Source organism: Polypterus senegalus, chromosome 11, assembly GCF_016835505.1.
Source record: "Polypterus senegalus isolate Bchr_013 chromosome 11, ASM1683550v1, whole genome shotgun sequence".
Lineage (NCBI taxonomy): Eukaryota > Metazoa > Chordata > Cladistia > Polypteriformes > Polypteridae > Polypterus > Polypterus senegalus.
In genome coordinates, this window is record NC_053164.1 from 82,588,067 (window position 1) to 82,601,214 (window position 13,148).

The window sequence follows — 13,148 nt, forward strand, 5'->3', positions numbered from 1 at the left end:
AAAACTACTTTATATGACAAGTGTCTGATTTGACTCTGGCTATGATCAGTTTGTCTTTCATATAGCTTTCAGTAGCTGTGGAAATCAACTAAAAGCAATCGGTGCGCTTTAGCTTGAATGGGGTGTCTAAAGGAAACTTTATTTACAACAGTCATGGCTGGTAACCACAATTAACTCTCTAGGTTTCAGGTTTATAGAGAATCTTGCTCGTAAGGATTAAAAATGTATCCTGGCTACCCTTTGCTATGTTCGATGGCAACCTGTCTTTGCTGCATGCAACAAAAAAGAAGCTTCAAGAGATAATATTAAAGACAACAACAAATGTAAGAAGTATATAACCAACTGTATTTTCCCCTCTGTTAATGTACACATATTAAGATTCATCTCACTGGTAACACTTTACAATAACATTGAATAGAACAGGAAGATAGTTGGAATAGCCTATATCTCATGAATAAAAAAAATAAATAAAAATGCAAATTAGAAAAAAGTAGACTCATTCTTACCCTTACAAAGGGATTCACAAAAAAAATAAAATAAAATAAAAAATACGCCGGGCCCCTCAACCTTTCTGCGTTTTATGCATACAAGCAGGGTCCCAACTAATGTCTGCAAAAGAATCTCAAAAGAAAAAAAATAATAATCTGGTCAAAGATAAATGGATACAGCTGGGATGATTTTGCTCATCTCGTCTGACTGAGATTTGTTTCCAAAGGATAACACAATTTTGCCCAAATGACATCACTCTCTCTGGAGTAAATGTGTAAATATTTCTGCCTCAGAATACCCAAACATTTTCTTTTTTCTTTTAACAGGAATGGAAACAAGGTAAATACATAATTGTTAATAATGGGATGATTTTCAAATATTTAGACATTTCACAAACTTTTTGTACATTTTTTTTTCATTTTCTGATAACAGTTCATAATTGAAAGAAAATTAAAACATTGCAGTTCACATCTTTCCCCCAAAAGTTTTTTTTTTTTTTGCTTTTAAAAGTTTATCATTTATATAATAATCAATTTATGTTTCTCCTGCAGTAGTGACTTGTGTCTCCATTTCAGTCCATCTCTACTTTTAAAGAAACAAAAAACTGAAAAGGAACTAAAAAAAAAAAAGAAAACAAAACAGAAAAAAAAGCCACGCTGTAAGTCTTTACTGAAGGGCAGGCGTTCCTTATGTTTCCTCGGGTAGTTCCCTTCAGCAGCGCAAAATCAGTAGCCAGAGGTGGACGGTTACCCCTGTCCTTTACAAAATTCCATTTGTTTTTCTTTTTTTTTTCCTCTGTCATTTTGTTATCAGAAAGATGGCTCCAGTTTCCATTTCCATTTTTATTTTCTTAATGGAAATACTTCTTAAAAAGATCTGTCAGTTGTCCTAACGTTTTTTGTATTTTCCCATTAAATCAATATTCACACACATACACACAATTTTATAAGCTGCTAGCTGGTCTGTAGAACTCTGAAAGGTCTATACATATATATATTTATATATTTAAGTCACTTTGTAATGTATCAAGAATCCAAGTCCTTCATTTGCTGGTAGGTTCTGTCAGGACCTAATGCATATGAAGATGTGGTCTGCCAGGATAGACCAATGTTTGGGTTGTTAAACACTGGATTTCGAATGGCTGATGTAGCTGTTTTCCACAGAAATGGCTGAAATATGTGAATACTACATGCTTGAATCACAACAGAATAATGTTGCATTAGCACCTTAGTGAGGAGGAAGAGAAGTGAGAAACAGACAGAGACAGGGAGGGAGAGAGAAAGAGAAAGAGAGACAAAGTATGGGGCTGCAACAAAGGCATAGTTGATCAGGCAGTTACTCCAGGTTTGGGCTGTGTTTGGCGGCTGCGTTTTTGTTAACTGGTATTTTAATCTGGTCGGTTTTCCAGAATTAGTGCAGGCCAGCATGCCACTTCTCTACATTGTCGCCCTCAATCCAGTACGAAGCTGTTCCATTTATGATTGTTTAAGTACCATCAGGACAGATGTCTGCACGAAGTACTGAAAGCAACTTGTTCAACCTGTTATCAAAATTGACTTTCCCTCTGATTTAAATCAGTTCGCCGTTTTCATTTGATTTTGCTTTAAAAAAATGTCTGTGCAGAAATGTTTTCTCTAATCATTTTTATGATGAATGTGCTTCATTTCTAGCACAGAAGAGGACTCCTTTAATCCATTTACATTCATCTCATTTTCGTTTCCCTTTTTTGTTGTTGTTGTTGTTGAAAACACATACACAGTTCTTGTACTGTCTGTCTGGTTCCGAGTTCAGTAAGTCTCATGCATTAAGTGCATTTGCACAATTTTTTTTTTTTTTGTAATTTTCTTAAAAAAACATCCACAGGGCATGTCTCTTTTTACTTGTCTGTCAACCCACCCAAACTCATATATATTTATATATGGGCATATAATATATATAAATATATAAAAGTGTTGACATACTTCAGAATGACCAAAAAACATAGCAAGGCAAAGAAATAGATAAAAAGAAGTTTTGGGTGTGGACAACATGAGTAAGCCAGAAACAAAAGTTTCACAAGAATAGAAAAAAACAAAAACAAAAAAACAAAAAAACAGTAGGTAATGTATAATGTGACAAAACCATTTTTTAAAAGCAATCTGTCATTCTGCTTAAACCTTTTTTTTTTTCGGTATGACTGTGCATCAGTATATGAAGAAATGATGAGTGAGGCACAGGATTGTTGATCAACAAAAGAAAATGCAGAAAAGAGGAGAACAAGACGTGGTATGGTCCTATCATGGTATATCACTGTCATTTTTCACTCTCTCTCTCTCTCTCTCTCTCTCGCGCTCTTTCTCTCTATCACTCTTTCTTTTTCAGACATAATACTCTTTGTCCTTGTTCTTCTTATTCTTGCCCGTGCTCTTGGTGGTGCTTGTTTGCTTTTCTTTCACCACTGCTCCATTGCTTTGTGTAGCTGAATTGCTTATGTAGTTGCGACTCTGGTCTACCTGGTAGGAGCCTTCATCTCGGTTGCGATATTTATACATGGCATAGAGAAGGATGAGGATGCAGAGGGCAGCTGCTGCAACTATTCCAACAACCATGCCAGTTGTGCTGCTGGATTCACGAATGACTTCAACTGCTCCTGGAGGTCCTTTTTCTCCTGGCCCAGTGGGGTTGGCTGTAGGCAGATTGTGGAAATTGGGGGGATAGGTTATATCAGGGTGATGTCTGTGCCTACCATTATAGTCATGGTCAAAGGAAGTGGGCATGGGCAGTAGGACTTGGTCTCGGGTGTTCATTTTGCCAGCAGGAATGTTGCTGCTACCGCTGTTTTTATTTTTACGGAGGAGCAGGTCAGGGGTGGCACCTGGAGGTACATGAGGCTGATGTTCGGGAGGGGAGTTGGAGGATGTGGTAGTGGAGGACTTGGGCTTGGAAAAGTGGCGGTCCCGGGATATTTTGACACTGTTGTCTGCCCCCCCATTGGCGGCTGGTGGCGGTAACAAGGTCCTGTCTGTGACCAAGGGAAAAGTACTGTAAAAATCTTCATCGTCGGTTGGGGGAAAGCTCGAGTCAAACACTTCCCCCGAACTTAAGCCTGAGACTTCAATGGCATCCTCACAATCATTATCCTCCTGGTCAAGCGAGCATGGGGGTCGTTGGTTAGTGGATGGGAGGGTTAAGGATTCTTTGGTGGTCTCGAGGTGGGGGAGGAAGGGGCGATAAGTAGGAGGAGGGGGGATCACAGGGTAGCGGGTGGCAATTGAAGGGGGGTCTAGGGAGTCCTCTGTAATAATGGGCAACACTAATTCACCTCCTAGGATAAGAAAGAGAAAAGAGAAAAGAGGCATAAACAAATGATCTCATGAAACAGTAGATCAACAAAATACACAATATGTCAAAATTAGAACATTTCAGGACTAATTTTAATGCCTTCACTTTTATCTAGTTTATGTCTGGTATTATATACTATTTATAACATCTCTACCCTGGACTAAGCTTGAATACATAACAAAGAAGTTAAAATAAAGTAACTACATACTTTGTTTAGCTCTTTAACTGCTTACCTCTAAATATATTCATCATGATCTATGAAATAAATATATACTGCATTATGTGTATACTCTAATATCTATTCTAAAATACTGCACAGAAGGAAAAATGTAAAAAAAAACAGCACTTAAACAGCCTAGAAGTCTGACTATCTCCCTACCAGTTTAATTTTTATCTATAGGCTGACTCTATTTGCTTTCCCTTCTTTTTTCTCTGTTTTCTTTTTTAAATAATATAGCAAACCACGGAATTCAGGTCACTTACATCAACAAATTGGCCGCATGATTTTAGCATGAAAAAAAAAATTACAAAAGAAAGCTGTGTAAGATTGTTCTCGAATAGAAAAACAATTCTCCCCCTTTCAAAATAATTTATCCTGTTTTTTAACCGAATTTCAAACATTTTGCCCCTTAAATGATGGCTTCATTATATTTATACTATATATTTTTTCCAGATGACTCATATTTATTTTTTCTTAATCAACATTGCTCCTATTGGAGTGTCACATATATACATATATATAAATAAATATATATACATATATATAGGGTTATACAGATTTCCATCTTTTTTATTTGAATTTAAAATAATTTATTTACCCCATTGCACCAAATTGTGGACTCTACACATAAGTCTCTCTCTTCTGCATTTTAAGAGATTGTTTTCTCTGCTGTGTTTATCCTTATTTACATGGAATTTGTACTGAAGTAAGTAAAACTTCATTCAAAGAGTTGACTTTATGAAAGACTGAAATACATTGTTTTGTGCCATGTATATTTGTTGCAGAAGCATGCTTAGTATCTCTTGTATGCAGAAATTACAGGATCAAGTCTTGGAGTTTTCTGTGAAAGCACATACTGTATGTATACATGGTGAGGCCACAGAAAAATATATTTAATACAATCAAAATGCAGTGGACAGTATGGTTAACTTAATATTCTGATTATTAGAGCTTGCCTAAAATGATTCTGTTCACACACTTATTTGCACATTACATAAGATGTTTTAATTAACTGGATGTTTATCTGTTTTAAGTAAAAAAATCCTTAAGCATTGCCATTTCCTCTCTCTTTTCATTTTAAATGATCAACAAAAGATCTTGTTCTCAAAGGCTGATAAATGGAATTGATAATTAGCAGGTAACTATTATTTTTCATCTTTAAAAATTAACATTTTTGTATAGTAATATTGTGCACTAAAGCAAGTTTATAATCATGTCATATGATTGCCTTCAACTAAGGTACTGATTGTTTTCCAGGCTTTTTTGCTTACAATATCATCTTTTATCTGAAGTATATTACACATATAAAAAGTATGGTTGTGCACATATTTACAAATTATTTGTGTACAAAATATCATCCTTATTTATCAAGCTGCTACCGAACAACAGAATTATGTGCATGTTTAATGTTCCTAGTCATCAGTAAGTTAACGTGTTCTTATTGAAACAAACAAGTCGATATGTATATTTTAAGCCCCAACATTATTTTTTTCTTTTTAACAAAATAGAAATATTAACCCCTAATATACAACAGGTGTTAAAATATCAGGTTCAGTGAGACAAGAACAAATTTCACATATTTTGGGGAGAGATGAAAGTGCATGTATTTGAGCATCCAAATAACAACAGAATTAGAAATAATCATTATATTTACTGTTGATCAGGTTAACAAGTGTACTGTGTGACTACTAAAAGATAACTTGGTCTTTTTTTTTTTTCAAAAATGGGGACAATCCACTCTGTGATGACAGCTTTTCATGAAGAAGAAAACTATGTGCTTATACAGTATGTTTGTGGTGATGAACTGTATCTCTCTCTCTCTCTATTTAAATGCAATATCTCTAGAAGCAATAAACCAATGCATCTCATTCTTTCACTCTGAGTGCACAAAAATTGCCTAGTTTTGCATACTCATGAGGCATTTAATGTTTTAGCCTCAAGCCCATCAAAGAACACACAAATACTATGCTTTCCACTCTCATTGCCTTGATCTAGTTATCCTGGAAAGTGATAAATAATACTTTAAGGCCACTAGAAAGCTCATTTTATTTCGAGTAAGAGAGGTTAAGTAAGCTAGACACTAGACAAAACAATAATCACAATTCCCAAAGTTGAGGTCACAACCAATAAATCCTCCTAAACTAAATGTTGTCAGATTGGGGAGCAACAAAAAATCTTAATCACGGGCAGGCCAAGGTCAGAATTGGCGAATCTTCTTTAATCAGTGTATTTTCTTTTTAAGGGAAGGATGTCAGAATAGAAGCTAAAATAAAATGAAAGCCTCTGTTTTGTCCCAATCAGCCTTCTCAAAGGCTAGATTAAAGCTCCCTTCTCTTTTTATCCTAACAAAACAAGTTATGGATATCCACTGTGATCAATTTCTTTGTAGACCAAGACACCCAAGTGTTCTGTGTGCTTGACACACACCCTAGTCTGCATATGTCTGACACACCAAAGCATCTGCATGTTCCTCTTATTCTGTAAAACACAATCTCACTAACAGGCATCACCATGTTTGTTCTTAATACTTGTTGTCCCAAAAAGTAAAGCTTTTCTTTGGTTTTTCCCCTACTAAACCAAAAAAAAAATTCTCCTTTTCACCAAAGAATAGTTGCCTATGAACTTTTCCCAAAAGACACAGGAGTGCTCTTTTCTTCAGACATTAAACGTCTTTCTTTCTTTCTTTCTTAAACCCAACAGCAGAACCAAGTTGTTCAGATAAGTTGCTGTGGGTCTTCATGCCTCAAACACCTATGGACCAATCTTAAACCCTCTCATACATTTTTCACTGTTTTCCTTTGTTTTTTCACTGGACACACTTCTGATGTGCAGTGTTTTCCTCTACCTGACAGGGGCTGATGACTCAGATCTCATGGTTTACAAGAAGTGTGTTCCACATGTGTGGACATGCATATCATATGGCATTTTAATGTATTGAGAGAGAGAGAGGGAGAGGTTGGGTACATGCACTGATACAACGCGTTGCCACATCTACCACAAGACAAACCACCTCAGGATCCCAAATTAGGACTTGAGTGGCCTCCAAGAAAAAGAAAAAAATACAAATCAACAAAATAATGAAGGCGTCAACGCTAACACCTAAATAAATTGAGAAAGTACAAGAAAACAGCATGAAAAATCCCCCAGATCCTGACAGCCATATCATCTTATGGGTGAACTGTGTCATTAGGAGGGGCTGGATGTGGCAGGGAACAATACACCCACATATACCATATAACACAGTCAGTCAGTCATTACCCAACCCACTATATCCTAACTACAGGGTCATGGGGGTCTGCTAGAGCCAATCCCAGCCAACACAGAGAGCAAGGTAGGAACAAATCGCCAGCCCACCGCAGATAACACAGTCCAGCTTCCTAATTCTGAGTGTTTTTTAGATATTGGAATGGTGATTAAACCAAATGTTCAACATTGCAATAGAGTGATGCAGATTACAGCACCAACACTGGTTTGGCATTCCCTCAACATCTTTCCCACTAAGCTACACACTCATCATCTGACAAATACTGTATGTAGTGCTGTTTCATACATTAAAAATAAACTGTAATACTAAAATTAGTGTAAGATGATCCAGCAAGAGGCCATTATATTAAAAAGCCACATCTTACTTGTAGCTGTGAAGTACTTAGGTCCACAGGGGATCTCCCACTTAATATACACTTTGAGGTTTCATGTTTAAACATATCCTGTACACTTCATCCTTTCTTACTTTTGCCTATGACTATTTTTACAGTAGTTAAAATAAAGCAAAATCTTGCTTTTATGTAATTCAGGATTTTCATTTGTGTATAATTTTATAGAAAACTTTAAGGACATTTAACTGCAAAGACAACACAGCTTATATGCTGTGTATGCATATATATATATATATATATATATATATATATATATATATATATATATATATATATATATATATATATATATATATATATATATAATGATTACATGTGCTCTTTACTGTGCCCTTGGCAGTAAAAATACAAAATACATTGTTTTTTTTTTAAACAAACTTAACATATTTTGATAGAGTTAAGGAACTGATACCTACTCTGCTGAAGAAATATTATCCATCCATCATCCAACCCACTATATCCTAATTACAGGGTCACGGGGGTCTGCTGGAGCCAATCTCGGCCAACACAGGAAGCAAACCCTGGGCAGGGCGCCAGCCCACCGCAGGATACATACATACACACACCCACCCACACAGCAAGCGACAATTTAGGATAGCCAATGCACCTAACCAACAAGTCTTTGGAAGGAAACCGGAGCGCCCGGAGGAAACCCACACAGACACGGGGAGAACATGCAAACTCCACACAGGGAGGACATGGGAAGCGAACCCAGGTCTCCTAACTACAAGGCAGCAGCGCTACCCACTGTGCCACCGTGCCACTCAAGAAATACTATACTATCCTATAATTAAAAAAAACTTTAAATTTTTAGTAGGATTGATCAGTGCAAGGTCACAGTAAACTTTGACAGGAATTAACCCACCACAGATGAACCTTCAACCTGTTACAATATTAAAATACAGGAGGTCCTCGGGTTACGACACATTTCCGTTCCTACAACAGTGATGTAACCCAAATTTTGGTGTAAGTCGAAACACACTCTAGCCTAAGTAACTTACCTATCTTAACACATTTGCAAAATCATAAATCTAGAACATCAAAACACAAAATCTAAGCCTCAGAAAAAGGAAAAGGACATAAATGTACTGTAGTAACAGAAAAAATGTGTGTAAAAAAATCCTTACCTTTATTCCTTCTCATGTCTAAAGTTTTTATGGGACTGAGTGTTGTAAACTCGAAACGTTGTATGTCGAAACGTTGTAACCCAAGGACCCCCTGTACTACAAAATATGTTAAGGTTTCACTCATGGGATTGCATCTAAATGGTAGTCTGGATCCTAAAAAAATATGAGATGCTATAATGCACATGCTGTAAAAGTATGTCTTCCTAGAGTTCTTTAACTAAAAGAATCGAAAATCCAAGTGTCTGTGTACTATATTCAGTACATATTCTTTATTTACCATTATCTTTTTCATTGTGGAATAGAGATGCTCAAATATATGTAAAAATCTGAGTATATGCAGTATTCTTAAACAATGCCTTTTAGCTATTAGTATCTCTAAATACTGCACACCAACATTTTTTAGCGTTTTGTTAAAACACGTCTCATAATTACTAGGTTACATCATGACCTGACAAAAATTACATTCTCTATGTGAGATATCATACACACAGAAAATTCAAATTACCCTCCTATATGTGTTGCATTATATCTAATTGCTACACATTTTGAAAAGGGCAATGAAGGTATAACAGTCAAAACACTGTGTTTTTAAGTTTTGAAGTTTGAAGTTCCTGTGTTATAAAGTGACATATTATAGATCTTACTGACAAAATCACCCAAAAATATTCTTACTTATTTTAAGATTTGACTTGGGTGGTGGAAGACATTCTGAACAAGTCGGTGACAGCAAATGAGAGCATTAAGCCCTGCACTGGCTACCACTGGTCCACACATCTTCTCCAACCTGCACCCTATTAAGAAGTCAAAAGCAACAGCTGTACATATAAATACATGCTATCACGTGGGAATATTTCCATTAGTGTGATAAAAAAAAAAAAAAAAAACTTAAATGAAATCAAAAACTGCCAAAACCAAATTTTTTTTAAGTGTAATCTCAGTGGTGCGACCAACACAGAAATGTTAATAAAAGTGACATTTAAGCATATGTATTGGTATTCTGGGCGCCTGCTGGTGGCCACCCCAGTTGAAAGGAATAATGAAATAGCTGCATTACACGCACTTTGAAAAGATGATGCCTAGCATTCTGCCCTTTTATAGGTATCATGTTTTTTATGGAATTGGAAAATAAAGTAAATTTAATACTGGTCTAATTGTGTTTATTTACATTAATACTTGGTGAAAACTTGATTGAATGTAAATATACTTGCTTGAAACAGTCTTTCATTCTTTTTTTGTTCTTTAATGGCTGAAAGAATCAACCTTCAGTAGAATTTAAGTTTCTTACAGGAAAATATGAAGAAAACAATCTCAAAACACCATATTCTCAAACAAAAGAGGTGCACTGGAGAGAGAGAGAGACAGGCTGAGACCGATGTAGGAAAAAATTGGGTACACCCTGGAAAAAGGAGGAAATCTGCATTTTCAGGACAACTTTAACATACAACGCAGCAGCCTTAGTAACTATTTGTGCAGACATGGGTATTCATCACACATTGATCACACAGGCAGACTGGCCATTTTAAAGCAACTTCACAGAATCAGGCCTGTTAACTGGCTCTGGACAAGCAATTAATAACCAAGACACTGTCCTTCATGAATATGTATCAGCTTAAATTCCTTTATTAGCATTACACTTATCTAAATATTTGAGCGAAAGTTTCCAAACAGAGATTTTACATTAACCATGAATATACTGTATAATCATATTTGTTTAGTATTATTTTGCACAGATTGGCCAAAGATATACTGAAACCACCATTAACAACATTAATGTCACATTTTAAAAAATAAATGTAAATAATAAATTATTATTCTTACAGTCTACGATTGATGGCCTGTGGATATATTAACTTTCATTGTATGTGAAATGTTCACAATGTTAACTTGACTCATTTTCACTTTATTGCTACTTTTTTCTTGCTTTTTTTAACGTATGATCATTTACAAACATGACTTCATTAAATGGTGCCCAAATTTTATAAAACGCCTGTGGGTTTTTTGTTTTTGTTTTCAGATCAGTACAACAGTTCAAGAAGAAATGTTAGCAAACACCAACACTGGTAAAGAAAAGACATCTGTGGAACTTGTAAACTAAGGTTTAAATAATAATAATAATAATTGTACTCTTAAAATTGCTGCTTGACATGTAACATACTTTATGTGATTTCATATTATTGTGTATGCAGTAGCAATAATATGGACAGCTTTAATATTATAAGACATCTTAAATGTTAATAAAATTGCATCAAAATGTTGTTTGTAAATTTATATGAGTAGCATTCTGGCAAAGGCTATTTTGACATATTCTGTACTTATGATCATTTTGGCACTTACTCAAAAAGTATTGGAATAGCCACTGCACTCTGTTGAAGATACAGTGTTATCAAAGAAATAATTGAAAATGTTACATAATGTGCAGCATCACATCATTGTACCTCAATAAAGCTTTCACTTATTTATCCCAACAAAAACAACTTGAAGTCCGAGTGTTCATCATGATCATCACTTGCCCGCCATGGCTCACTCCTGCTCAAACATCCTATACTTTAAACTGCATCTGTACTGAGATGTCAAGTAACACTACTGCTTGTAAAGCTAAAAATAAGAGATTACACAAAGAACTACAAAGCTATGCAATTAAATAAGCATGTTTTCTGAAAACATTAGTGAGTTTCATTGACGTTCTGTCCATGCGATGCAACTGAGTTTTGTTTTTTACTTGTAGAGATATATTTTTTTTCATTTCCTGTAATTTTATGATATACTGCATTTTAAAAATCTCAAAAAGGAGTAATATTTAATTTCAGACTATTATTATATATAAATTTAATGTTTAGATTTTTGCTGTGGTGTCTAGAGATGGATTGATACGCTTGATATACAGTCAGGCCAGGGAGACTAAACTTGGGATGGTGGCCTCATCTGGAATGGGTTCCTGTCTTGTACACCATGCTTCTGGGATAGGCCTGCGATCTGATAGTAGATGAGGGAAGTATGATATCCTCATGTTGGTAAAAATTAGGCTAAGAATATAGAATGACTTTGGCTAACATTCTGCTTTTATTACCAAATTCAAAGCAGTGAATATTATTAGTGGAGAAATATGAAAAAAAAAACGAGTTGTGGTTTATTATGATTAAAAACTGTTTGATTTGAGTAAGTAAAATACCGATGACAGGTGTTTTTGTGAAGCTATGGAGCACAAAGGTGTGTCATCATGTTATATGAAGAAATGACCACTGTATAAAATGTTATCAAAACTCTACAAATTTTATGGAAGAATTTAAATTTAGCTTGTTTGCGACCAAAGATGACAAATAGTGGGCAATGTGGTGTAGTGGTTAAGGCTTTGGAATTCAACTCTAGAGGTTGTTGGTTCAAATCCCGCTACTGCCACTGTGTGACTACAAGGAAGTCACTTGACCTTTCTGTTCTCCTATTGGAAAACCAAAACAAATGTAACCAATTGTATCATAAATGTTGTAACTCGCCTTGGATAAAAGCGTCAGCCAGATAAGTACTGGTACAGGACCAACCTTAGGTAGGGCTGAAGTCAATGACAGGGTGGTGTCACTTGTGTCATGCTTATGTATTTACCAATTAGAAAAACCTGGCTGTGTTTAGCATTTTGGAAGAGACTAAAGTACCAGGAAAATAATTAAAGAAGACGTTTGAAGAAAGTGCAGTTCCCACACAATACAAACCAAAGGCTCTGAAGGGCTGAGGGAGCAGTTATATTCATTGTGTGGCAATTCCACCCAGAAAGTTTCAGTGACTTTAACTTCATGGATCCTTTATTAATTTGCAGTTGACTTGAACTAGCATCATGCAGATTTACCTCAAGTATTTTCATGAACTTCAATAAACAAGATTTTACTAAAATTCAAAGAATTACTGTACATTAATACTAGGTTATCATGCAGCTTTTAGGCTGACATATCTTTAATGAGTCAATTCTCCTAATTATTGGTAGAATATATGTAGGTACTGTGAAGATCATACTATGTTTGATTAACAGAAAGCAATAATGAGTCAATAGCTAAATAATATTGATGAATCAAACAAAACAGTAGGTGTCACTGAGAAATAAACCTGTTTGTGTTTTGTTAAGTGAAGCTGACAAATAGGACATTGTGCAAGATTTTATTTCAGTTCTCTGAAATGTATAAATGTGTCAATTTTATAACGATATAAGATATATTATAATATGATTAACTAAATCAGACTCAGCTCAAATTCTAACAACTTTAAAAACATCAGCATATTCAACAAAATTATTCTCATGGAAAGTCAGACATTTAGGTACAAAGAATGTTTATAAGCAGCTGCAATTAC

The 13,148-nt window shown here is 35.2% G+C and overlaps 1 protein-coding gene across 8 annotated transcripts in view; it reads right to left on the bottom strand.

The window, feature by feature from the left end:
* Positions 1 to 324: 324 nt before the first annotated feature.
* Positions 325 to 13,148, bottom strand: part of LOC120539266 (neurexin-2-like) — a 2,018,463-nt gene continuing 2,005,639 nt past the window's right edge. For 5 of the 8 annotated variants that reach the window (XM_039769176.1, XM_039769179.1, XM_039769177.1 and 2 more), the window contains one exon: positions 325 to 3,793. In XM_039769176.1, coding sequence (XP_039625110.1) covers positions 2,847 to 3,793 — 947 coding nt within the window. In that variant the 3' untranslated portion in view covers positions 325 to 2,846. The remainder of the gene's footprint in view (positions 3,794 to 13,148) is intronic. The other 3 variants (XM_039769182.1, XM_039769181.1, XM_039769180.1) reach the window with 1 other exon arrangement.